This window comes from Schizosaccharomyces japonicus, assembly GCF_000149845.2.
Source record: "Schizosaccharomyces japonicus yFS275 unplaced genomic scaffold supercont5.1, whole genome shotgun sequence".
Taxonomy (NCBI): domain Eukaryota; kingdom Fungi; phylum Ascomycota; class Schizosaccharomycetes; order Schizosaccharomycetales; family Schizosaccharomycetaceae; genus Schizosaccharomyces; species Schizosaccharomyces japonicus.
Window position 1 is genome coordinate 3835303 of NW_011627860.1, and position 24924 is coordinate 3860226.

A 24924-nucleotide genomic window follows, 5' to 3' on the forward strand; every position below is an offset into this window, starting at 1 on the left:
GTCGGGGAACAACCGAGGAGCCGAAAAGACAGGGCCGGGCAGGCAGGGGCCGTAGAACGAGGATAGGACGTCAGCACCGGTTCGGGTTAGAACACTTTGTAGGAGAAAGCTGCTATGCCAGTGTCGACGGAAGTCGTCCAAGTGGGGAAACAGCGCTGATCATACAGTCGCAACCGTGATCGCGTAAATGCTTTTCACAAACTGGATTGGTGTCACTGAGTGCAGTTAGCACATTGATTGCATATGACGCCATAAAAATGATCGCCAAAGTGGGGGCATAACCCACACGTCGAACCCCGCGCGGGATAGATAAGCTTATTTGCGCAAACGAAAAATGCGAACAAAATCCTGCACTGTATAGTGAAGAAGTGCTGAAAAGGCAATTGCTTTCTCGCACGGCAAGCGCAATTAGAAACCTGAACGAGCCTTCTTTTTCTTTTTGGGCCGTCCGCCAAATTTTCCGGTAACGACTTGAGACATGACAATGGTGGGTTGACTCGCAGGCATAGACGCAGACAGTGATGACGGCTGCGAGAATTGGGATACGGGTGGAGGACCGGTGGTCTGCGAAAGCGTCGGAATGCGACGACGGGGAAGCGGTTGCGAAAGTGAGGGTAGTACGGGCTCGAATTCTTGTGAAGCGGGTGGGAGTGAAGTAGACTCTTCTGGGAGTGACAGCAGATCTAGTCGAGTTGGGTCACCAAGCTTCCAAGCCCCCAAAATTTCTTCTGTGTCTGGATGTAAACTAGAGACATCGAGAGTGTGGGCGACAAACGGCTGGAGGGGCGCGAGGACGTTGGCCATTTCCTCTCGTTCCACAGAAGTATCCGGCACCCTTACTGCTTCCGCACTGAGACCCAAACTCGAACACAGGAGTACAAACTCTGTGTCTGAAAGTGCAGCAGCTCGTAGACAACGAAGCACGGCAGATATTGAGCCAGAGTCTTCCGTCCACGAGGATATCAAGTAGGGGATTCCGAGAACGGACGTGGGTAACGGTTGCTGCTGCTCTATTTGGGTGCCGATTGTTTGTGACGAGAAAAAGGTACCCTGATCCATGTCGACGTCCATAGATTCGTTTGTAGCCACGGACCGTTCGGTTACATTTAATTCATAAAGTGTTCCCAAACCACTTGCTATAGAACGCAAACCTTCCAATACAGAGAGCTTACAAGGTTGCCAATCGGATAGCAAGATATTAGGGAAACAATCGTACAAAAGCGTAATTCCTTTGTTGGATTGCTCATACGCCAACCGGATAGATTCGTATGCACTCGTCAAGAACTCGCCTCCATTGGGACGGTTTTCGTTGAAACACCCAAAGATTGCCATATAGAAATTGTGCATTCGCATAGCATTTTTGCCGTTTGCTGTCATAAACGCCCTCCAGTTCTCGTTCTCAGATGAGTCACTATCCTCGTCACCATAATCCATTGTCAGAAGGGAACGCGAGGAAGAATTAAGCGGTCTTATGTTGTAATTATCAACAGCAGTTCCACTACCAAACAGGGTAAGACCTAAATAACCCGTAGTATTAAACCGGATTGCGACAAACCAAGGAGCGATACTTCTTTCCTTGGTTGCCGCATCCCAAAATACACATGGTAGGACGAGCAAGTGGACCAGTGAGTTTGCAAGCCCTTTGGAATAGAGGGCATATGGTGATAATGGAGATACAGGTAAACCCCGTTGCATCTCGAACGTGAAAACTTGTACGATGCCGTTGAGCTTTGAGAACACGAACACGTTGTAGTTCTCCGTGTTTTGATCCGGGTTGGCAACACTGACTTGCAGTTGTAGTGTTGGGTCGCACATTCGATTATGTTTCCAAGCTAACAATACGCCCTTACTTTCATCCATCCACAGTACCTCTTCAGATGTAAGCACAAACACGTGTGATCGGTTGGCCCATGCGTCGTATGTAGAGACTTGTAGGATGTGGTCTGCTGAAAGCAAAATTTTTGGTTTCTTCGCACGCAAAGACACACGAAGAATATGAGAGGCATCAATGATCACAATGGCATCGCGTTTGTAAGACCAACGGATACGATAAAAGGGATTTTTTTCTTGCTTTTTTTCGGTTTGTTGCACCGCTTCAGGAAAGATGTTTTTCTTTGCCCTGTCTAATTGCTGGTGAAATTTACCACGGTGAAGCACATTGTAAGTGCCGCCCTCGTATTTCCATACGAACCATTCACCAGTTCGCGTAATGGCTACTACAAGATTTTCATCGTCGGGATGTATGCAGAAATCAACGAAAGTGGTATGTCCGCAAAGCTCTGATGCGCGAACTGAATAAACGACATCCGTAACAAGGCGGTAAGAAGTTTCGGCTTTTACTTTTTCGTCATATCGAACATGAAAAAGAACAATCTCGCTAGCAGTACGAACATAAAGCCAGGACGAGCTGTGAGAGCCGAACTGAAGCTGCTCTATGGGTTGCAGAAACTGATGCGCTGGAAATGGGTTCATCTGAAATGCCGGCACATGCAACATTTGAGGACCCTTGTGGAAAACCCCTGCGGAAGGGTCAATTTCATTTGTAGCATTGGGATCCAACGGACTAACATGAAACTTCCAAGGAATCGCAAGAGCGAGAAATAGGGAAGTTCTCTGTTGACCACCGGCGACAGCTAAACACTGGTCTTGAGACAAAGAAGGGTTTTTTCTCATATTCGAAACGGCACCAACGGTCATAAGCGAAGTGACATCGGGTGTAAATGTTGGAAATACATGATCAAGAACGAATGACTCCTTCAAACTTGGTAATAGAAGGTCTTCCGGCACATATACGCTTTTTTCAGCGCTTCGTAAGTACGAAAGCGAACGATACGCAACAGAACTAGCCGAAGAATAAACATCCACATAATCTACGGCTTTTTTATCAAAAAAATTGGACACAACCTCCCAGTTGTAAGGTGTTTGAATGAGTTTTTTTTGGTTATCATTGTCGGTTTTTGTGAATTGCCATTCGTAATGTCCAGGAGATCTCGTCGGTTTTCCCGTTTCAGAATCTACCAGTGCACAAGAACCCAACACACCGAAGTCTAAAGAGACATACGGAGTGTGCTCAACGGCGTCTAATGGCCATGAGGACATGAATTTTATGGATTGAAGTAGGCAGTGGTCGATTAGTGTTAATTTGGTGGTGAGTTACTGGGCGGCTCGTTTAAAGAAAACGTGAAAACTTTAATGGAGTAAGCGATATGAGTTTGCATATAAGGTTCTGGGTTCTTCAATTCAAGAATAAAATTTACAGCGTCTAACGATAGCTGTATTAAATGGTTTTACATAAAATAAGTCCGTGGTTTGTTATCTATTCGGATACTTTGAAGTAATTCCTCATAAACAAGTCACTTTATCAAAGACGGCAAGAAAAAGTGCTTTTTAACATACTTAATAGGTGAGGTAGCAGATACAAGTGGACAAAACTTATTCAGAATATTATAATGCAGTTATGCTCTAAAAAATAATAACTGTCGCATTAACAATTAAGCTTTTAGTGTCGCGATTTAGCGATCCTATAATGTATCGTGCAATCGCTATGAGAACGATTGAAGTAGTTAATCGTTCACAAACAGCGTTTCTGCGCGTTCTATCTTGTGAATTAACATTCGTTAGATTAAGACTACAGTTCGGTTGATAAACCTTTCATCTTAATTTCTTCAATTATTCAAGGTAGATAGTTTGTCACGAAACGATGATATGCTTCTTAACTCGAAACGAAAACGTTTTCACTGATTATAGCCATTAAACTCTTGCATATTTATGTTGACTATTCAGTTTTTTAATATGTTGTCTACTAATTCATATTAGTAATGCTTTACAATTTTGTGAGAAATAAAATCTATTAATTTTGAAAAAGGTGCAATGACAAAGTGATGACTTTGAGTTACTTCGTAATAGCAATGAAGACTAGCGAATGCTTAGTCATTCATTTTGCGAAACATAAATCACATTTTCTCTCGTAATAACTCCGTTAATGACAAGTTCCATAAAGCCGGAACTTTCTACATTGTTGGAATCTTGGAGTTTCTTTAATAAGCAATTACAACTAGGCAAAGCAAACCATGTGAACAGGACTGAGTAAGTGGCTTCATTACTATTGGAAAGTAGATTTATGAATTAAGGATATCTAACCATCCAAAATGAATATTTCAAGAAAGCATTAGTGGTGTAGCGGTAACATTGGTGCTCCCCAAGCACTAGCTCCGGGTTCGACTCCCGGCTAATGCAAGCGTACGGGCCCTCATTCAGGGTATCCCTTTTTGCCCTACAGGGATGTGTTTTTTCTTTTCATGGATCAATTTACACTGAAGGACTACGCGTGAAAAAGTGACCATTGAAAGACGTTTGCGAACCTTAATTTATGTTATGACGTTTTTTATCTAGTCGAAACCTTAAGAAACTTAAAGTAGTGTCTGCGGTATGACAATGAGTTGGTAAGTAGTATCTAAGCAAAAGAACTTTTCGCTTCATGCATTAACCAACGGCCTCAGAGTCAATTTGTTTGCGTATAAGATCATATTAAACGATGACAATACTCCTGTGCACCCTCAGGTTTAATAGGATCAACGACTTAAAATACATAGAAACCAACAATAAATAAACAAATAATAATATTAGTTGCAGAAGGAAAGACATGAGAAAGCAGATAAATTAACGGAAGAATATCACAACAATTAAAGGCATATATATATGATTGGATTACCAGAGGTATCGAAAGCTCGCTTGTTGCTTATCTGTCAAGTCCATGAACTCTTCATTTTTTTGCCCATTGGATTGGCTTTGATCACTCGATTCTGCCTTCTTCTTGTCGCGTATACGATTTTGGTAAATGTAGTAATAAAGAAGTGCCAGCCATAGTCCAAATGTAATACTACACGAGACGAAGATGGCCTCCATTCCCATATCGTAAGTGGGACTTTGACTTGATTTGAACAGTTGAGGGGAAACGATATTTCCGATGGAATAGAAAACAAAAATACTTGCTCCGACAACCATCTTTTTTGTGTAACCTGCAACATTTGATGCAACCAAAGAAAGCAAAGTTACGAAACAAATGGGAGAACCGAAGTAAATCCAGATTCCGACCATTCGACCCCATGGATTTTTCAGTTTCCACACGAGACCTGCCGCAACAATTGTCAAGGCGGTACCAACAAGAGCAATAAAAATTCTTCCACGTTTGATGCGCGTAGAAATGAGACCAGTAATAACCAATACAACAAACTCTACGGCGCCGCTAGGCATGTTAAAGAGAGTAGTGCGAAAGGTGGAGAAACCGAGACCCTTGATAATGATAGAATTGAATACAGTGATACCATTTGAAATCATATAGGTACCGGTTATGAACACAAAAAGCCAGACTTGGGGGTCGCAGAATGCCTCAATAAGTTGTTCCTTTTTAAAGACCTTGTTTCGACACCAGTACGGTTTTCACGAATACGTTCGATGGCGATACGACGTTCGCGAGGAGTCAAAAACCGTGCGGTAACAGGGTTGCTAGGGAAAAGGAGATAGAAAATGCCGGCCCAAGCTAAAGAAAGACCGCCAATAATGATGAAAATGAACTTCCATGTTGACACATGAGAGTTGTGGATATGGCCAATGCCGTAACTAAGAATACCGCCAATGATAGTAGCGACACCATTAAACGAGTACCAAAGCATGGAGCGCATAGTCTGCTCCTCGCGTCGATACCACATGCTAGTAATGCTAACGAACGCCGGACTGACACACGCTTCAAATACGCCCATCAAAAAACGAAGGGCCAAAAGTCCACCAGCATTGCTACAGGCAGCCATAAGCATAACCATGGCGCTCCAGCAAAGTGTGTTGACAAAAAGAAAGAGGTTGTTAGGCAATTTTTGAAGAATATATGCGCCTGGATACTGAGCAACCAGATAGCCCAAGTAGAAAATTGTGGTTAGCCAACTGTATTCTGAACCATGCAAGTGAGCTTCCTCGATCATTCCAAATAAAGCTGCATATGACAGAGCAACTTTATCAAGGTACTGTAAAGCATAAGTAATGCACATTAGGGGCATTAAAACAAGGTCAATTTTCCGAAGCACACGATTAGCTTCCTCCTTCGTATACTCAAAATCATCATCAGCGAGCAATTGCACTGCAACGTCAAGGTTTTGGAGTTGAGCTTCGTTCACAGGTAACGAAAACGACTCAATCTCAAGCTTATAGGGATTATAGTCATCCGTAATCGGCTTTGCTTCCGAGAACGATCTTGCGTCCTTCTTTTCCGAATTGTGTTCAGACATCGTAATTGAACACAATAAATATATAGTACAAAAATTGTAAGAAGACTAAGCAACCGTCAAAATAGAAAGATCAACGGAAAGAAATAAATAGATCAAAGAGAGAGAACAGAAAGAAAAAGAAATATTTACTGTTTTCAGGAAAGCATGTACAAGGCTGTTGCACCAAAGACGTCGCTACAGTCACAAAAATGGCCAAGTTGTTTTTGTGCGGATTTCACAATGAGACATTGGAGCAGGGAGTTCATCGACAGCTTTTAATAATGGCAAACAAGGGTGAGAAATTCTTATTCGCGAAATGTCGTCTGCGAATCCAACAACATTGAATAGCGTTTTGTCGGCAAATGAGCATAACCTGCACTTTAACGGTGATGACTGAAATATCTCAGACATTATTCGTCCGAGATAGCGCCCGATTTATCGAACACGTTCTGCCCCGATGATCCGTGGAGTAAGTCGTTTTCATCTGACGTGGCTGAATCTTAAGCTTATCATCGAATCCCAACTATCAGTGTTAATTTGTTATCACTGACAGTAACGTAATTCCGGTAAGAGAGCTTTTGCGATATTGAACACAGTGCCTAATTCGATTGTTGGAGTGTTGTTTTTGGTGGTAAGTTTGAGAAGACAAGTAAGCTTTTCGCTTAAATAACCTTAATTGAGGAGTGCGAAGAATGATGATATATTGAAGTTCTTTGAGAATGGCAGCAATTGTTCTCGTGTGTATGTTAGGCATTAATATGGTACAAATTACAATATCGCATATAGTTGAGTTGTGATATACTGAGATTACAGGTACAACAGGAACGTAGGCCAATTAAGGTTTCGCTTAAATCTGGGTTTATTTTAGTAAACAAACAAATCATACACAGTACGAGTGGATATGATAAGTAAGGAAGCGATATCGAGCTATCCGTATGATAACTCAATGCATTCGATGCTTGGTAATTGAGTATGAGCTTCCCGAAGGTTGATACTGAAAGTGAGCAAGCTTAATCGAGATTGCTAGGAAACAGAAACACACTACATCTGCATTCAAAGCCAAATTTTGAAAATTGAAAATCAATTGCCGAACTATACAAAAGTGTAATTAACATAGAAATTCTGTTGTTTTGTACTTGCTCTTGGAACGTCTATTGCTACACATATAACACACTGCTTAAAGACTTTCGGATATAACGTAGCCTGTTAATGCGCTAATCCGTTGAATTGTGGGCTTCAGTGAGCTGTAGCTCAGACATTGTAGAAAATAATTATATTTAGAAAGGTCATAAGATGCTTTGTCTCTCAGAACATTCACATGTGAGGGAAGTTGTGGCTGTCATGGCTTATAAATTCACTCCTTGGACCATGTCCCTGTGTCTTTTATAGAGACACGTTACTAAATAAGGGTGCTGCAGAATTAGAAAGTAATAGAGATCAATTTCAAGTGAGTATTGCTCGAAATTAATTTCACATTCGGTACCTAACTGAAGGATTGAATTGACCAATCATCCAGTTACATCAGAAAATACCATTTATCGTTTTCGTAAATTCCAGGCTCCACTATGTATACCGAGTTTATAAATCTGAGCGTATTGCAAATTACAAAAATGCACTATGTTTGACGTCTCCATCATTACGCAGCTATTTAATGTCGACTACTTTATACCCAGTTATAGGATGGCACATTTGTTCATTCCTGTAGTTTGAATACTCAAGGAAAGGATTTAACAGAATTCGCTTACAGAATCGTTAGTAGCTTTCTTTAAATAGTGTATGTACGTGTATTGGCCAACCGCGATGACGAACACTCTTGATCGTAGGATTGAGTATGCTCGGTTGAAATAAATCCGACGGCTTCTATAAAAAGGCGACGCTGTCAACCTTTAATTCCGCATAATCGTACAGTAACAATCAAGAAAATGAGCAATGACTAATTAAGAAAAAAGAACACACTGGATATGCTAATGAATGAAGTTTACCAGTTATCACGATAATTGCCGCATAGCGGAGAAACAAAATTACTGGGAATATTTTATTAATTCACATACGATTTCCTAAGCGGTATTGTGTGAGCTTTCATTGCAATTGATTGTTCGTAGAATTTATTCTTCTCTTTAATTCCCCCAAAAAAAACATTCCCATTCAGTATTTGAAGTTCGCAATTTAGTGCACTTTAGAGAAAAACTAGATCGTATAATAACATCAGATCTTCAACTCACATTCACTTGTGACAAAGTTGTATCACCGTATCAAAACCTTGACCCTATTGATGTTTACAACCCTTAAACGGCGTTCCTAACAAGTATAACAGATACCTGTTGATTCCATATATGCTGAACTGTGGTAAACGCTTGCTCCTACTATACTGTACGAGAAAACGCGGACAATTTGAACCAAGTAACCTATTGTAAGTATTGGTAAGCTTTAAGGCTAACTGATCTATTTATTTGGGCCCTCAAAATCACTAAATCTTTTGTTTTCTCATTAAATTTTTAGGCATTAAAGTTCATAAAATGCAAGGCGACAGAGTTAACATAACTGTGTCAAAATGAAGTGGGCCAAATCCAAGTTTGTCCAGTACGAAGAATGCGAATTCATCGCTGATGAGTAATCATATGTGGCATCGGAGGCGGACTGTAGCATAAAATCAACCCGACCTGTGCTGTTGAGAGAATATACCTTCTCTTCGGGTTGCCAGACTTTGTTCTTATTACTGTTCGCCGTATTCTCAGGCGTCACACTCTTGTCGGACGCTGTGCGCCAGTTGTCCCCCAAAGATTGCTTAATCAGACTATTTGTTATACCAGAACGCAAACCAGCCCATACGTTAAACGGACCAAAACTCCATCGTTGCCCAGTATTATGCGTCGACAAACCGGGAATAGACTTCACCGAGGGAATAGGCTGGGGATGAACTTGTGCCATTCGCTTCGCAATTAAAGGTTCAACACGATAACTAATAGGGTCAGTCGGTAAAAAGATGTTGTAAAAGTTGCGACAAGACAGAACGGTCGTATCATCCACAAAATCCTCCTCAGAAAGACTTCCATGCATTAAAGAAGTATTAAGCGAGCCTTGGCCAGAAATGCGACGGCCATTAAGCATTTGAAATAAACCCAACGGACTGCCAAGGGCAAAAAAATTAGTCACTTTGAAATCCAAAGCATACTTTTTATGCTCTCCTTCGTCACCCTGACGAGCGAGTATATCAAACAAAATGACTGACCCGAGTGAATGGCCCAGAAGTGACACTTCGCCGGTGAAATCAGGATTGTTTTCCCGGTAAAGACGGTAAACATGGTTTAATCGTTTAACAACAACTGCAAGTATTTTTTCTCTGTAAGAAGGTTGGTAATATAAAAGTACATCTAAAAAGACATCGGAAATAATGTTGCGGAAACCAACCACAGCCTGAATGGTAATGTCCTCAAGAGTGGGAGCTCCTCCCTCCATATCGTCATCGTCTCCGAGATCATGCGAATAGTCTGCACCGTCTTCTTCCTCCGCGAGAGGATCAGTTTTTGTCATGCCAAAACGAATATCTTGCCGCCAAAGTACAGGCAGACACTGCACTACGCTGCTGTTTTTGAAGCCCGGTATTAGTGTTTGTAGATCTTCGGAGATGTTGTACAATTCCTTTAGTGTATGCCGAAACTTACTGACATCGTAGACAAAACTTGCTTTCTTCAGACGTTCACCCATTTTCTGGCCAATACCGTGACAACAGAAAATTAAATGTTTTGCTGGTTTCGGCTTAGCATTTAGATCTTCACCCAATGCGTCTACACTTCCTGTAACGCTGGAGGGATTGTAGTCACTAAGCTCTATAGTGTCTGCATCACTAGCATCATTTCCGGGAAGAGTAGTAGATGAACTAAGATTCACCGAACTACTGCGTTTCATTGACAAGACCGAGCGTTCGTAACCACGAACGAGTCTGTCTGTTTTATAGCCATTTGAGGGTGACCAACGGAAAAAGAAGCTTGAGGAGAAACGGCCATAATTGAGTTTGGCCGTGTTCTTTCCGCTGAATTCTATAAAGCCTCCAGTGTACTGTCCCAATAGGGGCCAATTTCCCAGACCTCCATGTTTTTGGTTGAAGGAACCCTGCTCCTCGCGAAACGGGCAACTGTGAAGATAACCCTCTTCTATTTGAGTTGCTAAATTTTCTTCGCACGGGTAAAGCTCGCTATTTGTCTCATAAAACCAGGTTCCGCGAACCACCCGGTATACTGGGCCATCCCAATAGATAGGATATAGTTCCCGTTTTGCAATATCCACTGCAAAGAGGTGATCCTCGTTCACCTGGATAGGAGTTAAAACTGACTCGTCTTCTGCTTCCCAGTAGGCCATTTCCAAGCGGTCCGAGTCAACTGCCGAAAAAGGCTTTAGTTTTCTGGCTTTTTTATCTAGTAATTCAGCATTTTTTAGAGGCTTGAGAGGACGATCAATGGCATAAAACCATCGAACACGCAGTTCCGGTGCATCCGTCACAGACTTGGATAAGCGGTGACGGAAGGGTAACCTAGGACGTTCCACATGAGGCAATGGGCTACTGCAGCCCGAATCCATAATTCTGGATTTTCGTTATTTATCGTGAACAGTTCGGCGAAAAAGACCAAATCGCAACACTTGACGTAGGTAGCCAACCGACGTCAGCCGTGGGCATATGACGTATGAAAAATAGAGTTTTCGCTTAGTCGCACAGTTTAATCTGCCGAAGTACATTCAAACAGAAACGAATAAAAGGCGTTGAAGACGAGAATCGCAGCGCGAAATATTGTATGTGTGTGTGTGTGTGTGTGTGTTGGAGAGTAGTGAGTACACCTAGTACTCCTCTGCAACATCAGTGTTGTCATGACCTGAGATAGCGACTTGCGAACGATACATCTCTGCAATTTGTTCAGCAGATGTAGCCTCCTCCCAGTTCTTGTCTTCACGTTCACGAACAAAGCGAGGGAAACGTAAACTCACGCCTTTATCCTCACTTATGTAACCAATTGCTGCTTTGTATACAGGAGATAACGACAGGTCTGCAGCAAGAATCTCCCAAAGATACTTTGGCTCAAACCAGACATCAGGTTGGTGGGCGGGAACATCGCTGTGAGATATGTACTCTTTAGGTTTGAGTGTAACAGTGTCCTTGAATTGGTTATAAAACTTTTCCAGAAGTTCTTCAGAGAAACCGGTGCCAAGTTTGCAGATCGTCTGGATCATTTCGGTGTCAGGGTCATAACAGCCCAACAAATATGCTCCATAAACAGAGGTACGCTTGCCTCGTCCATGATAGGCTCCAATGACAATTAAGTCGAAAGAATCACCAACACCAGACAAGTAGTCCTTTTTCAGCTTCAACCAATTGCGGGAGCGCTTTGAGGGCTCGTAATGCGACTCCGGTCCATCAAGCATCTTGACCATCAGGCCCTCGCAGGAATCATGAATGGAGTTTTCAAGGAACTTCTCTATATCCTCAGAAGACTGGGCATCACTAGATTTGGCAAATGTAAATTCGCCTTCAGCTGGGGAAAATGCGTCATAAAGCAAGCGTCGTCTCTCGATGAAAGGCGTTGTCAACAACGACTTTCCATTAAGGTACAATAGGTCAAACGCAAAAATACACGCTCTCACCTTCACATCTTCCAGTTGTACATCTTTACGCTTACGCGTCGAAAGGATTTGAAAGGGTAAGATTTTATGCTCATCGCGATCCCACCCAACGGCTTCGCAATCAAGAATGAAGCTCGTAGAGGTCGGTTTGCGCCATCTAGAGACCGATTCAACAATGTCTGGGTAGCGACCAGACACATCCTCTGAGTTTCGTGAAAACACACGAAGTTTGCCATCTTCAGTAAAATGAATTTGAGCACGTTCTCCATCGTATTTGTATTCACAGGTAAATTTGGATCGTTCGAATCGATCAAGGACTTCGGAAATCTGCTTACTGGGTTTTGCTAACATAGGCTTCATAGGTACACCAGGAGTCAGCTTACATGAATCTTCGAGGCCTTCCAAACCATGTTCAAGGAGGTGGGGTATAATGAAATCATAAGATGGGAGCTGTGAATAGACATCCCGGAGCTTTTGTTCTGCCTCCGCACAAATTTCCGGGTTCACCTTTGTGCTGTCCTTCTCGGCATGATACATTGCAGCTGCATGTGCAAGTGAAACAATAATTGTTTTTTCTGCCAAGTTAAGACGGAGCTTTCCTTCGAGCATTCTAACAAGGTATTTGGGCTCTTCATTTTGACATGAACTGAGCAACCGTCTAATTAGACCAATTTTCCGTGCCTGCGATTGAGAGCCTGTCATGCTGGCTATGTTTTTCAACGTTTTAAAAAGTACGGGGATAGTGAGGGGAGCAGGTTTGAACATTGTAGGCTGGTTTTGTCGGGAGGACTGTGCAATTAGGCCTAGGTCGCCGACTTTTTGGTACGAATGCTTCACTTGCTGGAGCGTTTGACCCGTGGACTCTGCAATAGCTTTGATAATGAAGCTTTCGCCGATGCCTAGCTCGATTCCCTCGTAATCTGGACCGAGCTTGGTAAGGGTTAGAACTTGAATCGTAAACAACTGTAGCGTACCTTATTAATACTAAGGTAAATGGACTGTAGCAGATCACTTGGATAGTCACGAAATACGGCAAAGAAAAAGTTTCGCATGATGTCGATGATCTCAAGCCGCTTAGTTGTAGCCTCCACTTTTGTAAACGTATTGACCATGCTTGCAAAGGTAAGATGAGGACCTTGAGCGGCCTCTTTTGCCTTTGTAGTTTCCTGCTTTCCTTTACCATCAGCCTTGTTTACTGTAGAAGCACTAGAGGTGGACGATGTATCTGTGTCATCCACTGGGGTATTTTTCTTATTCTTTTTTATCGATCGACCGTTTTCCTTGGGAGATGGGCCGTCAATGTCCATCTTCTCCGCTTTAGAGTCGACACTGTTCTTTCTCTTATTGCTAGAGCCCGTTGAAAGGGAAACGGGGTCATTGTTTTCGTTACGCGACGCATCTTTTAATTTAAACGCGTTTCCGAAGAAAGAACTAAACGTTTCAGCTTACTTCTACTGCTTACACGTACCTAATATTCGTTTGTCGCCCTGCCATGAGAAAAGAACGCACGCCTCTAATGGTTGTAGCTGATAGAGGAAGTGCACGAAGCATGAAGCTAATATCGCACGCGAATAGCTTGACAGAAAAGCTGTTTACGCCGTTATAATATAGTGTATATTATTTCAGCTAACTTAAGCTATAACGTATGAAAAAGCAATTTTCTTTGTTGACAATGAAACAAGGGGTTTGTCCAGCTACAGTTTTAATTCTATTGGCGCATCCTTACATCAAGGCAAGGTAGTCATTTGCTAGAAATTGAATAAGCTACGTTTCTCATAATGCACAGAACCGATCATTTCGGTAACTCGAAGTTTAATTGATATTGGGAGGAATTAACCCTTTGTAAAAAAAAAATAAAAATAAAAATAAAATAAAGTAATAAAGTTTATTTAACTTAATTTTATTTTATCTCAAAGATAATTATATTTAAATGAATGAATGATAGTTAAATACTCGTTTGACATTGTGAGAGAGTCGACCAGTTGAATCAATTGCTTATTAATAAATCTCGTAATAGTTGATTAATTAATTAAACAAAAAAAGAGCATTTATATTAGAATTTATTAAATGATGATAATTCAAGAGGGATTTATTTTTTAAACCATATAAAATTTAATAATTAAAAAATAAAAAAAAATATATATATACATATATATATAAATAATATAGAATCTCATGCCAAAAGAAAAATTAGAAAGGTTTCCTTAGCATCCGCAGCAGCCATCAATATGATTTGCTTAATTTCGCCAGTACAGGGTTCAATTGCCACTGGAACGGCAATTTCTTACTAATATCTAAAATACTATTTTTTGGTGTGGCCAATAGGCTTAAAACTCACCACCAAAAATTTCGCATATAGTGCGAGGCACCGGCAAAAACAACCTTCCTTCTACCAACCACTCAACCTCAGCATTTGACGAGGATTTTGTTCGAACTCGAGCTCGGTCAGATCTTGTGGTACTTTGGTGGGTTAGAAAGCATAAGCAAAAAAAGATTTCAACCAAAAATCTTGTGTCTTTAGTGTTTCTGTCCGTTCATTTCCCGTTTTCTTTTTGCATCTATTCCTTTGTATATCTTTTTGACTCCTTTTTGGAAAAACACACCATTAGAAAAAATGTCTTCCACTTTCAAGTCTGCCGCTGACCAACTGATGCGTCGCTTGAACGCCATCGGTGGCTCCCGTTTCTTCAGCTCCAATGGCTCTAAGCAGCCTCGCTGGCTTCTCTACACCGGTTTGGGTCTTGCTGCCCTCGCCGGTTGGGCTGCATGGGATCTCTCTGATACCAGAAGTTTCATCCATCGTCACATCACGATGCCCTTGCTCCACGCATTCACCTCTGCCGAGTTTGCTCATCGTTTCTCCATCTTGTCCGCTGCCATGGGCTTGACCCCCAAGGACCGTGTCCCTGATGATGAGAGCCTTGCTCTTGAATGCTGGGGCCGCAAGTTCTCCAACCCTGTTGGTTTGGCCGCTGGTTACGACAAGCAAGGTGAGGCTATCAGCAGCCTCTTCGACTACGGTTACGCCTATGTTGAGGTTGGTTCCGTTACCCCCGAGCCTCAACCCGGTAACGAGCGTCCTCGTTTCTGGCGCTTGAAGGAGGACCGTGCCGTTGTCAACCATTATGGTTGCAACTCTCATGGTCATGACGTTGTCTTGGGTCGCCTTAAGAAGCGTATCCACAACTTCCTTGCTCGCCGCTCTTCCGATTTGGCTCGTAAGTTCGACAAGGACCCCGAGTCCTATGTTGACCCTGCTGTTCTTGGTGTTCCCCGCAGTCTTTACCCCCGCAAGCAGCTCGCCATTAACGTTGGCAAGAACAAGAACGGTGATGAGACTGAGGATTTCTTGAAGGGTGTCAGAAAGTTTGGTAACTTTGCCGATATCCTTGTTGTCAATGTTTCCTGCCCCAACATTTCCGGTGTCTGCAACCTTCAATCGAAGGATACTCTCGTCCCCTTGTTGAACAAGGTTGTTGCTGAGCGCAACAAGCTTGTCTCTCCCCAACCCCCTATTGTCGTTAAGATTGGCCCCGATTTGACTGAAGCCGAGATCAGTGACATTGCTCACGCTCTCGTCGAGACTAAGGTTGATGGTGTTATTGTTTGTAACTCTACTGGTACTCGTCCCAAGACTTTGACTCCCAACAAGAACTTGGAGAACGTTGGTGGTATTTCTGGCCCTGTCATGAAGCCCTTCTCTCTCAGAGTTCTTCGTCTTCTTCGCAAGGACTTGCCCAAGGAGTTCCCCATCATTGGTTGTGGTGGTATTACTAGTGGTAAGGACGCTGTCGAGTTTGCTCGTGCCGGTGCCACTATGATCCAAATCTACACTGCCATGACTTACGAGGGTCCTGCTGCTATCCGCAAGATCAAGGATGAGATTGTGGAGGAGCTCAACGGTAAGCGTTGGGTTGATATCATTGGCACTGAGTCTGCTTAAAGGAAAAACTGGAAGTGACCAAAGTTCCGCCGCTGCAGCACATCACCATAAAAGTATATATGGGTACAGCAGCGTATGGCTATGCTGAGGTAGTTCATAGTCGTTTATATGTTTCCTGGCTGAAACCGTTTGGGTAGTTTATCTCCGGGCTTCGAGTGGACGAACTAGCAGTAGTTTGGTTTTTTGTTTATCCTTTACGTTCTAGTGTTTTGTTCTTTTTTGTTCAGAGTTTGCGTTAATCGTATTGCTCTTTAGTTCTTAATTAGGTGTTTGTTTAGGTCTAGGTTTAATATTTTTTTTCTCGTGTTCTTCGATCCGTCGGGTATTGGTTGGTCTTAGCGTTTCTTAATCTGGAGCGGCTTAAGATTTGTCTTATTATCCGCTTGTGATTTAGCTTGACTTTTCCGTTGCTCACTGTTTGGTACCGACCCGTTCCCTTGTTCTCGCTTGAATGTGTTGCAACTCCTTAAATGTTTTAAGGTTAAGAAACTGCGCTTGAATTCTCTATACCCTCTAGTACCGGTCGCACCGTTCCTCTTCGCATCGCAAGCTTCATATAGAAAAGCGAAACGGCAGGAAGGTTTTGGCTTGTTTATACGAGCACGGACAGTTAAATATATTGTTAGCTTAAGAATTGAACTTCTAGGGACTAGGTCTGTCGTTAATAGCGAAAGAAAAGAAAACATAAATTGTAAACGCAGCATCATGTTTTTAAGGAGACTCTTACCGCGTTTACGGATGCTGCGAGCTTCAAGGGGATTCAATACTCCACAAAAATTAGCGTTTCGTAATGCTTATTTCTATACCAATGGACCGACACAGACACGTAACTCGAATTCTTTCTGGAGAAGTATGACGGTACTTGCAGCTGGTACATTTCTTGCAGGATATGCTGTGGGAAAACTAAATGGTCTCAATCATCTTGTACAATTGCAGCGTGACTCTGGTAATGAGCCAAATAATAACGGACAAGACAAATGGAAGCAGGAAAAAAGCTTTCAAGATAATCTGGATAGTCCACCAATGGACCATGTCCGTTCAGAGACTCAAGGTACGTGGACGCCAATTGGAAACAGAGCAGTGTTTCTGCCGAGAAGCGTTGTCTTCCGCTCTTTACACATCACTAACTAATTCTTGCAGCGTATAATGAACCTTACATGCAACATCGCCGAATCGAAGACGCTGCCGAGAAAGCAGAAGAAAAGACGGGAGAGTTAAAAACGGATGAGGAGGTTAAAAGTACTCCCGAATCATCGAGTACAGAGGAAACGCACCCGCAAGATATCCCACAGGACATTCCTGTGAACACTTCTACAGAAGGTGAGAGCGAGGTAGAGGCTGTGTCAGTGTCTACAACAACACCCGCTGCCAATTCTGCTGGTCTTGTGGAGGATATCGCTGCCGAGCATGAGGACGAAGAGGCTGCCTTTGACCCAGAAACCGGAGAAATTAACTGGGACTGCCCTTGTTTGGGAGGAATGGCTCATGGCCCGTGTGGTGAGCAATTCAAAGCTGCCTTTAGTTGTTTCGTCTACTCGACAAGCGAGCCTAAGGGTATGGAGTGTCTGGAGAAATTTCAAGCCATGCAGAACTGTTTCCGTGAACATCCAGAGATGTATAGTGACATGATTGCCGATGAGGATGCTACGGAAAAGGATAAACCACACAAAACGGAGACGGCGGAGACGACATCAAATAGTAGTGATGCACACACTACGACTAAAGAACCACCCAAGAATGTCAGCGACCCTTCCAACGTTTCTCCATCAAGCACAGCTACGAAGCCAGTTTCTACGTCCTCTATGGTGTCTTCCGATGATACCTCTTCAAAAATTTAGGCATGAATGAGTGTACAGAATGAACAAGCATGCGACAATGCGCCAATGTTACCCACAACAGGATTTGTTTAATGACCGCCACAATTTCAATGTACCCAATGCAACACTGCACCGAATAACGCTGGAGACAGCTTCCATAATTTTACTCTATTGTTTTCCTGCGAAATATGAGACTCACCACGCCTGCCCCCGCAGAACCCCCACAACACATAGTAAGGGTGAGACACCTCTGCTGAGAAAGTTTTGTGGATACGAACGAACCTACGCTCTACCAACCACAGAATCCGTCTGTTGACTAAAAAAATGTCTTCTGCTGCTGAGACTCCTGCCACCACGGCACCTGCTCCCGAGAAGGTCGCTGAGACTCCCGTTGCTGAGCCTGTTCAGGCGTCTACGGAGTCTGAGGCTTCTAAGACTGAAGCTGCTCCCACCGTTGCTACTCAAGAGGCGGTTCCTCCTTCGGAGGAGGAGCTGGAAATTTTGAAACAAGTTGAGTTCTATTTCTCGGACAGTAACTTCCCTCAGGACAAGTTTTTGTGGACGACAGCACAGAAGAACAACGGCTGGGTTCCCATTGCCGTTATTGCTGCTTTCAAAAGAATGAAGCGTTTCCAACCCTTGGAAAAGGTTGTTGGTGCTCTCCGGAAGAGCAAGGAATTGCTTGAGGTGGATGAGAAGGGTGAAAATGTCCGCCGTAAGGTTCCTTTGCTTCCTCCGACCAAAACCGGTGCTGGTCCTATCTTGGAAAGAAGCGTCTACGCTAAGGGTTTCGGTGAGGAGACAGCTACTACTCAGTTTGATGTGGAAAAATTGTTTGAGAGCCAGTCCGAAGCTGTTGCCAGTGTCCGTCTTCGCCGTGCCGACGACAACGCTTTCAAGGGAAGCGTCTTTGTTGAATTCAAGACGGCTGATGCTATGAATGCCTTTTTAGAGAAGGTTAAGGTGACACCTCTGCAATGGAACGGTCAAGATCTTACTATTATGAGCAAAAAGGCCTATGTTGATATGAAGGCTGAACAATACAAGGACGCTCCTCCCAAGCAAGGAAACTTCCGGAGACGCAGACGGTTCGATGCCTTCAAGCTTATGGACCATGGTAAGTCTGGCAACCGTCAGCACCAAAAGCGCAAGCGCAACTTCCACCGTCAAGACAAGGAGAAGAAGTAGACGGAATCTACTACTTACTTTTTGAATTTTATACTCCTGTCCAGGTGTCCAACGGACATCGGAAAGAAATGGCTAGTGAGTGAACGGTGTGTAACGTACTGTTCACACTAGCCAAAGATCGATCGATACCTTTGGCATCGGGGGCTGTTTTACTACTTTTTACAATTTTTTTAAATGGGTTTTTGGGGAATTGTTTATAACCGGACCGGCTTGCGACTGCTCATCACTGTATGCACTTGTCGCTGATTAATGAAAACGGCACATTAAAGTATGACGATTGGGGGGAGGGGGAAGCAACGGGGTTGGAAAGGTTGAGTGAGGAGTTGGTTTTGTTGAGCGGTGCTTGGGGAAGGTCGTTGCGAGTTTCATTTCTGATACTTACTACTCGTTATGAAGTATTCTCTTATTCATTATTAAGCTGTGAACCGGTACAGTACGAAGAGAGCCTGCACGCAGTCCCGCCGTGTGTTTATCAAGAAGAAACTTGCCCATTTCATTCCGTTCATTTCACGTAATAAATCAAAACTCTTCCTGTTCAACAGAGAAGAATCGGGAGTAAAAGTTGACCACAATGTAGATGATACTGCCGCCGAAGAAGGCCATCCAAGCAGCAGTCTGAGTGCACAACTTTAAGTGGACAAACATAATTGGGAGGCCTATACGAGTTAGAAAATGAAGGAAGGAAGAGGGAGAGAGAAAGAAAAAAAAACAAGAAAGAAAGGAACGGAAGAAGGGCGTACAAAGTAGCTGAACCCGACCGTTGTTGACATACCAACTGTAGTAGCCAACAGGGCTCCAAAAAAGAAGCGACCCATGTCGACAATGTTTCTACCGTGGTTAGGGATAAATCATCGCTGGACCCTGACATACCGATCCTCCTCTTGTAAAAAGTCATGCTGGGCAGAATACTTTTGAGAAAGATATTGAGGAATTGGAGCTAACAAGGGTGGAAGTACTGTAACCAACTGTTAGATATTTGTCCATTGCCGCATAAAAACAGCATTTCCGTACCAAGAATAAGAGGGAAGGCATTTTTAAATAGAGCACAAGACAGAATGACAAGCAAAAAGCCAACGGCCAAGACCTAAATTCCGAGTCAGATTCCGTCCCGAGTAAGAATGCACTTTCTCAATAGAAACATACAGAGGAGAGGCCAACAATTCTAAATCACAAGTTAACAAGCTGAACACGGTGAACGGTCTACATTGATATGAAACGTACTTTCTTAAATCCGACATGTTTGTTCGTACACCGGAAGGGGTGATGCCAGTGAAGTGTAGGCCATATAGTGAGGCTCTACGTTGTGTTGCGCAAAGCGTAAACAAGCGGTAACTAGTTTTAACGAGGCCGAGTGAAATTAAACGGGAGGGAAGGTATCCGAACGCAGTTCTACGTAGTACGGAATTTGTTATTGGGTTTTGTGAGAAAACTTAAGGCAGTGTTGTGCGTTACATAAAAACGTTTAACGTAGGATAAAAACACGATATACGTTTTACCGAGTCTTAAAAATAAGTGAATAAGAATTCGCTATGTCGTTTTATGATGTCTAACACACCGTAAAGCGTTATTAGTATTACTGTTTGCGTCCCGTCCATACACACCTCCTTTGCACCTTTGCACATCCGCACCCCATTGCCCGTCGTTATCTTGACCTCATTTCGCCCACACCAAGAACACGGAAAGGTATTCGTTGACGCACACACCCTCCATAGACCTCCCTCTAAACGACTACGCTTATTTCTAACGTCACCGCCACTGGGTCCACAAACCCAGAGAGAGGCCACAAAAAGACGCACCAATTTGCTACTAATCATTTACCTTTTAGTTTTAGAATAAATAACATTGAACGCGGCATTGGCGGAGCAAAAGAATTACAGAAGATGAGTGCAGCTGTGGTTGTTGTTTTTGCCGGTTACCTGCTGTATCGAGCAGTGAAAAAAAAGCGGGAGAAGAACAAACTGAAACGTCGATCCGTGGAAACCGAACACGTATTCAGTAAGGGCGATGAAAGCCTTGATGCACAGCGAGCGAGTGAGTTCACACAAGTCACTGAACGATCCCTGGGGTCTCGAACAATTTCGTTCGAACACCTTCCCAATGATACCAAGAAAAATAATAGTAGTACAACTACAATCCACCGAAAGTCGTCGTCAGAGGACGATTCCATGGACGGATGGTATTGACGTTCCGTTATAATATGTAATGACCCTTTAAACAAAAATAATGAGCTTTTCCAACAGCACCAGCTATTCAAACGAACAGTGCTACCAGCTTCCCTTCGTACCACACTCCTGCAATCTGTTCCGTTTCAATTAGCGTGATTTATTTGTTTTTTATTTCTGTCGACGGTAGACGTTTTTGGATGTTGATTACCAAACTGCAATACTTCGGAGAATAAAGGGAGAGAAGGTAGGGGAGGAAAAAGATGATAGAATAAATAAAAAATATACAGTGCGACCATGCTTGCACATACACACGGAGGTGTACAACAGCGCTTTGAATGCCTGAACAGCTGACGCTTAGTGACCGTCCTCAACACGGATAACTGAGCTAGACACGGACGGCGGAACTGCACCGAATAACCAAACGGAAATTTGACCATCATCGTAGCCGGCAATCACCTCGCAGTCGCCAAGTGTCACCGACGTCACAGGTGCATTGTGGTCTTTTAGTGTGTAAACACATTGGCTAGCTTCCCAAACCTTAACACACCCATCGTGTGCTCCAGAAATGAGTCGGAGACGGTCGGCAGCTATGTCCCAAACGCCCTCGATGTGGCCGAACATTGTCTCAACACACTTTTCGCGATTGACATCCCATTTCTTGATAGTTCCGTCGAGCGAAGAAGAGAAAAGATACGAGTCTGTGGTAGCTAAACTCTGCACCGGACCGATGTGGGCGTTAAAAACTGCCAAACAAGTGTTGGTTGTGAGGGACCACAAGCGAATAGTATTATCGTCAGAGCATGAATAGACAATATTGCGTTGCCGAGATATTTTAACCGAGTTCACTGGGCCAGTGTGACCACGCAAAGTGATTCGTTTGCAGCCAACAAAGTGCCAGACTTTTACGGTACAGTCTGCGCTACCTGACACGAGAATCGTCGAGTCAAATGCCAGACACAGCACACTATCCCGGTGGCCAGTAAATGTAGACAAACAAGCCCCAGTCCGATAGTTCCAGATTTTAATGGTCTTGTCCATGGAACCACTAATAAGCTTGCAGCTATCAAACTGCAAACACGTTACACCGCTCGTGTGGCCTTCAAGTAGACGGATCGGCTTCATTGTATTCATGTCCCACAGACGGATAGTCGTGTCATAGCTGCCACTGGCAAGCAAATGACCGCGTAGCTGTAATGCCATGATACCGTCGCTGTGTCCTTCCAAAAGCAACTGCCGGTATCTTCCGTGTCGCCAATTGCACTCCACACGACAACGTTCAGCATACACCTCTTTCCACGGTTTGACAGTGCATGCGGAAAGCGTAGTACAGTCCTTGTTGCAAACGTGTAACTCGCCACCGGCTTCCTCGTTCACAGAAGCAGCACCCTCGGAAACACGAGCACGCTTCTGATGAACGTTAGCGGGAGCTGGAGCCTCTGAGGCGTCTTCGAGGGGACGCTTAGCCGTAAGACGGCGGAAACGTTCCTCAATTGCAGGCTTTGCAGCTGTGAGTCGTCGGCGTTCCATGAGCGGAAGACCCCAACCGCACTTTTCACACTTGCGATTAATGTGTTGCTCACACATTCGGTGCCAAACACAGTCGTCATCAGCCAGCTCTCGCCAGCGACGACAAACTTGCGCAGCTTTACACAGGCTCCTGGCATCAAGGTAGGAAAGAATTTTGAAAGAGATCTCAACGGGCAGAAGGGAGATGAAATCCAGGCGCACTAAAGACTGCAATGAAGCGGATGCGAACGATAATAAAGACGAGCAGCTGTTGTTGAATATTCCTTGTAACACAACACGCTGTTCAAACACAGACAAGTCTTTAAACTCGTCCCAGATGTGCTCGATCTTGGAGCGACTTTTGTCGTCCAAAACGTCCATATCTTTTTGGATGTCAATAGGCTTGAGCGGCATTCGACCTTTTTCGCCCTTGGCAATAAACTCCCTTTCGTATAGATGACGATAACAGACTTTATCTTTGGAATTGTCTTGAGGTGCAGCAGAGGGTGCCATGTTGGAATGCTCGTTTGAAATTAGTTGTTGAAGGGACATGAGAAGGGAAATATCGTAAGGTTATAAACAATCGTCAAAAAGAAGGAAATCCGAGGGAAACAAAATGAAGAGGTGATATAGTGGGCTAAAAAAAAGATGACAAAAGGGTAAGGTGAATCAAGGAGAAAACGGTAGAGAGGAGGGCCAAACGGAGAAAAAAATAAACACACAAAGGGAGACGAGAATGAAAAATATAGAGAACACAACTCAAAAAGGGGAGAAAGCAAAGGACCACCCAATTGAATGCAAAAGATGTGTGAGACGCGATTAAATTCCCAATTTAAAGAGGAAACAGTCTCAGCATCAACAAGTTGCCTGTATGTACCAAAGACAACCTACGGTTCGGAGGAAAAGATCCGAATATGGACACTATCTTTTGATAGTTTCAACACTTCTTTTTGCTCGTTTCTTCACGAAAAAAAGACCAAACGCCTGTCGATACGGCAAATACGAGCGTATCAGGTCCTAAATACACACGTTTGGGGCTATAAACACAGGAATTAAAGATTTAGACCTAAAAAGGTCTCGTTGGTAGTGGACAGGTTTTGTATTGGTTGTGAGAGTTGAACCTGCCTAGGTCAGGAAAGGAAGGGTGAGGCACGTAGACTTGTTGTGGTGGTAAACTTCGGCCGGTGGAGGATCGACGTGCGTTTAAATACTATTGGCGCGGGGATGATGAGTTCATGTTCATGGGAAATGTTGTGATTCTGGAGCAAGAAAACGAATTTGGCTCGAAAATTAGCGAGCGCAAATTGTTCATTCAGGAGTCAACTTTGTGAACCCGCTTGCGTATCTACACAATGCAGGAGATACGACTAGTTATCAAGTTGACAGTGGCATGAGGCAAATCGCGCTCGGATGCTTAATCAGACCAAATTCCATCCTGATTTTCGGGACAAATACAGGGATATTTTCGATAGAAAACTAAAGTATGCATTCGTGTATTTACCCAATCAATAGGCGTTCAGTACTCAAGTGAAGATGAAACGAGGATGAAACGAAAACGAAGGGCTCACTCGCTCAAGTGCACTGGAGTTTGGGGTAGCTCGTTGGATATCAGTAACGGTGTTGACGTCACTTCACCTAAATGCAAGCGCGTTTCAACGCGACGCGTCGCGTTGAAACGCGCTATATAAGAAATGAAAAGACGAATTGCTTTTCCCCTTAGCCAACACGCACAATTCATGAACAGCTGCACTCTTTTAGATGACTTCTTACAGCTTCCACGTGTACAAGAAGCCCATCTTTTGCGGAAAGACAACAATACTCTAATTGCAAGCACTGGCTTGGGTGTCGCAGTCGATTACACAAGTCCAGACACGTCTTCCTCCTTCCTTGATGCCTCGGAAAGCTCAATTTCGCTCTCGAAGGGAGAACGCTCCTTTCAAATGAACGAGCTTGTCATTCCAGATGATGTTGAAAAGTTGTGCAACTACGTGTTAACGATTCTCCAGGCTTGTGACGACGCGAATGCGCCAGACGAACCGGCCGAGCTCATCCGCTTGTCGTACAGTGGATCGCAGTTACACATACTTCAAGGTACGTACGTTTCCCTTAAAAAATTAGCAGGAACTGACCCGTTATCGAATTTACAGACGAGATGTTCGCTCTTGTTCTGCGCGAGATAAGAACTTAGTACATGGACGCGGTGATGTGATTTAAGGTTATATAAAGTTGGCGAATGCGTCGTGCCCCGCAGTCAGCATTTTCGCTTTCTCGCTTAAAAGTCACCACTACCGCGGCTGCGTTCGGTGGCTTCCACGGAATTAAGTGTTCACTCTAGGGTGTTTGTTTTGCCAGTGCGTGCTGTGTCTTCGCCAAAGGAGTTTTCCCATAACGGGAAGTGTACAACAAGTCTGGCTCAGAATCGGCGCCCCTACTGCTTT

At 43.6% G+C, this 24924-nt stretch overlaps 10 protein-coding genes and 1 non-coding gene across 11 annotated transcripts; 5 read left to right on the forward strand and 6 right to left on the reverse strand.

Annotated features, from left to right (window-relative positions):
- Window positions 1-408: 408 nt before the first annotated feature.
- On the reverse strand, window positions 409-3099 carry SJAG_00202 (RNA polymerase I transcription factor subunit Rrn6; the record flags this gene model as incomplete). Its single annotated transcript, XM_002171460.1, has 1 exon — window positions 409-3099. One exon carries the CDS (start codon window positions 3097-3099, stop codon window positions 409-411), a length of 2691 nt encoding a protein of 896 aa, XP_002171496.1.
- Window positions 3100-4165: 1066 nt separating this feature from the next.
- On the forward strand, window positions 4166-4236 carry SJAG_16081. Its single transcript has one exon. It is a non-coding gene; the product is annotated as a tRNA-Gly (tRNA).
- Window positions 4237-4707: 471 nt separating this feature from the next.
- SJAG_05182 (allantoate permease) lies at window positions 4708-6278 on the reverse strand (the record flags this gene model as incomplete). Its single annotated transcript, XM_002171459.1, has 2 exons — window positions 4708-5369; window positions 5468-6278. The coding sequence occupies 2 exons, from the start codon at window positions 6276-6278 to the stop codon at window positions 4708-4710; spliced, it is 1473 nt and encodes a 490-aa protein (XP_002171495.1).
- Window positions 6279-8789: 2511 nt separating this feature from the next.
- On the reverse strand, window positions 8790-10832 carry SJAG_00199 (phospholipase; the record flags this gene model as incomplete). The annotated part of the gene is made up of 1 exon (XM_002171458.1): window positions 8790-10832. The coding sequence occupies one exon, from the start codon at window positions 10830-10832 to the stop codon at window positions 8790-8792; it is 2043 nt and encodes a 680-aa protein (XP_002171494.1).
- Window positions 10833-11087: 255 nt separating this feature from the next.
- Window positions 11088-13361, reverse strand: SJAG_00198 (ATP-dependent DNA ligase Cdc17; the record flags this gene model as incomplete). The annotated part of the gene is made up of 3 exons (XM_002171457.1): window positions 11088-12797; window positions 12842-13298; window positions 13336-13361. The coding sequence occupies 3 exons, from the start codon at window positions 13359-13361 to the stop codon at window positions 11088-11090; spliced, it is 2193 nt and encodes a 730-aa protein (XP_002171493.1).
- Window positions 13362-14081: 720 nt separating this feature from the next.
- SJAG_00197 (dihydroorotate dehydrogenase Ura3) lies at window positions 14082-16124 on the forward strand. Its single transcript, XM_002171456.2, has one exon. It carries the CDS (start codon window positions 14482-14484, stop codon window positions 15808-15810), a length of 1329 nt encoding a protein of 442 aa, XP_002171492.1. The 5' UTR covers window positions 14082-14481; the 3' UTR covers window positions 15811-16124.
- Window positions 16125-16222: 98 nt separating this feature from the next.
- Window positions 16223-17947, forward strand: SJAG_00196 (TIM22 inner membrane protein import complex subunit Tim40). Its single transcript, XM_002171455.2, has 2 exons — window positions 16223-16861; window positions 16951-17947. Exons 1-2 carry the CDS (start codon window positions 16516-16518, stop codon window positions 17646-17648), a joined length of 1044 nt encoding a protein of 347 aa, XP_002171491.2. The 5' UTR covers window positions 16223-16515; the 3' UTR covers window positions 17649-17947.
- On the forward strand, window positions 17881-19069 carry SJAG_00195 (hypothetical protein). Its single transcript, XM_002171454.2, has one exon. It carries the CDS (start codon window positions 17952-17954, stop codon window positions 18813-18815), a length of 864 nt encoding a protein of 287 aa, XP_002171490.1. The 5' UTR covers window positions 17881-17951; the 3' UTR covers window positions 18816-19069.
- A 281-nt stretch (window positions 19070-19350) lies between these two features.
- On the reverse strand, window positions 19351-19710 carry SJAG_00194 (hypothetical protein; the record flags this gene model as incomplete). The annotated part of the gene is made up of 1 exon (XM_002171453.1): window positions 19351-19710. The coding sequence occupies one exon, from the start codon at window positions 19708-19710 to the stop codon at window positions 19351-19353; it is 360 nt and encodes a 119-aa protein (XP_002171489.1).
- An 897-nt stretch (window positions 19711-20607) lies between these two features.
- Window positions 20608-23650, reverse strand: SJAG_00192 (F-box/WD repeat protein Pof1). The gene has a single exon (XM_002171452.2). The coding sequence runs from the start codon at window positions 23036-23038 to the stop codon at window positions 21335-21337; it is 1704 nt and encodes a 567-aa protein (XP_002171488.1). The 5' UTR covers window positions 23039-23650; the 3' UTR covers window positions 20608-21334.
- Window positions 23651-24222: 572 nt separating this feature from the next.
- SJAG_00191 (hypothetical protein) lies at window positions 24223-24674 on the forward strand (the record flags this gene model as incomplete). The annotated part of the gene is made up of 2 exons (XM_002171451.1): window positions 24223-24577; window positions 24634-24674. 2 exons carry the CDS (start codon window positions 24223-24225, stop codon window positions 24672-24674), a joined length of 396 nt encoding a protein of 131 aa, XP_002171487.1.
- Between the last annotated feature and the right edge of the window lie 250 nt (window positions 24675-24924).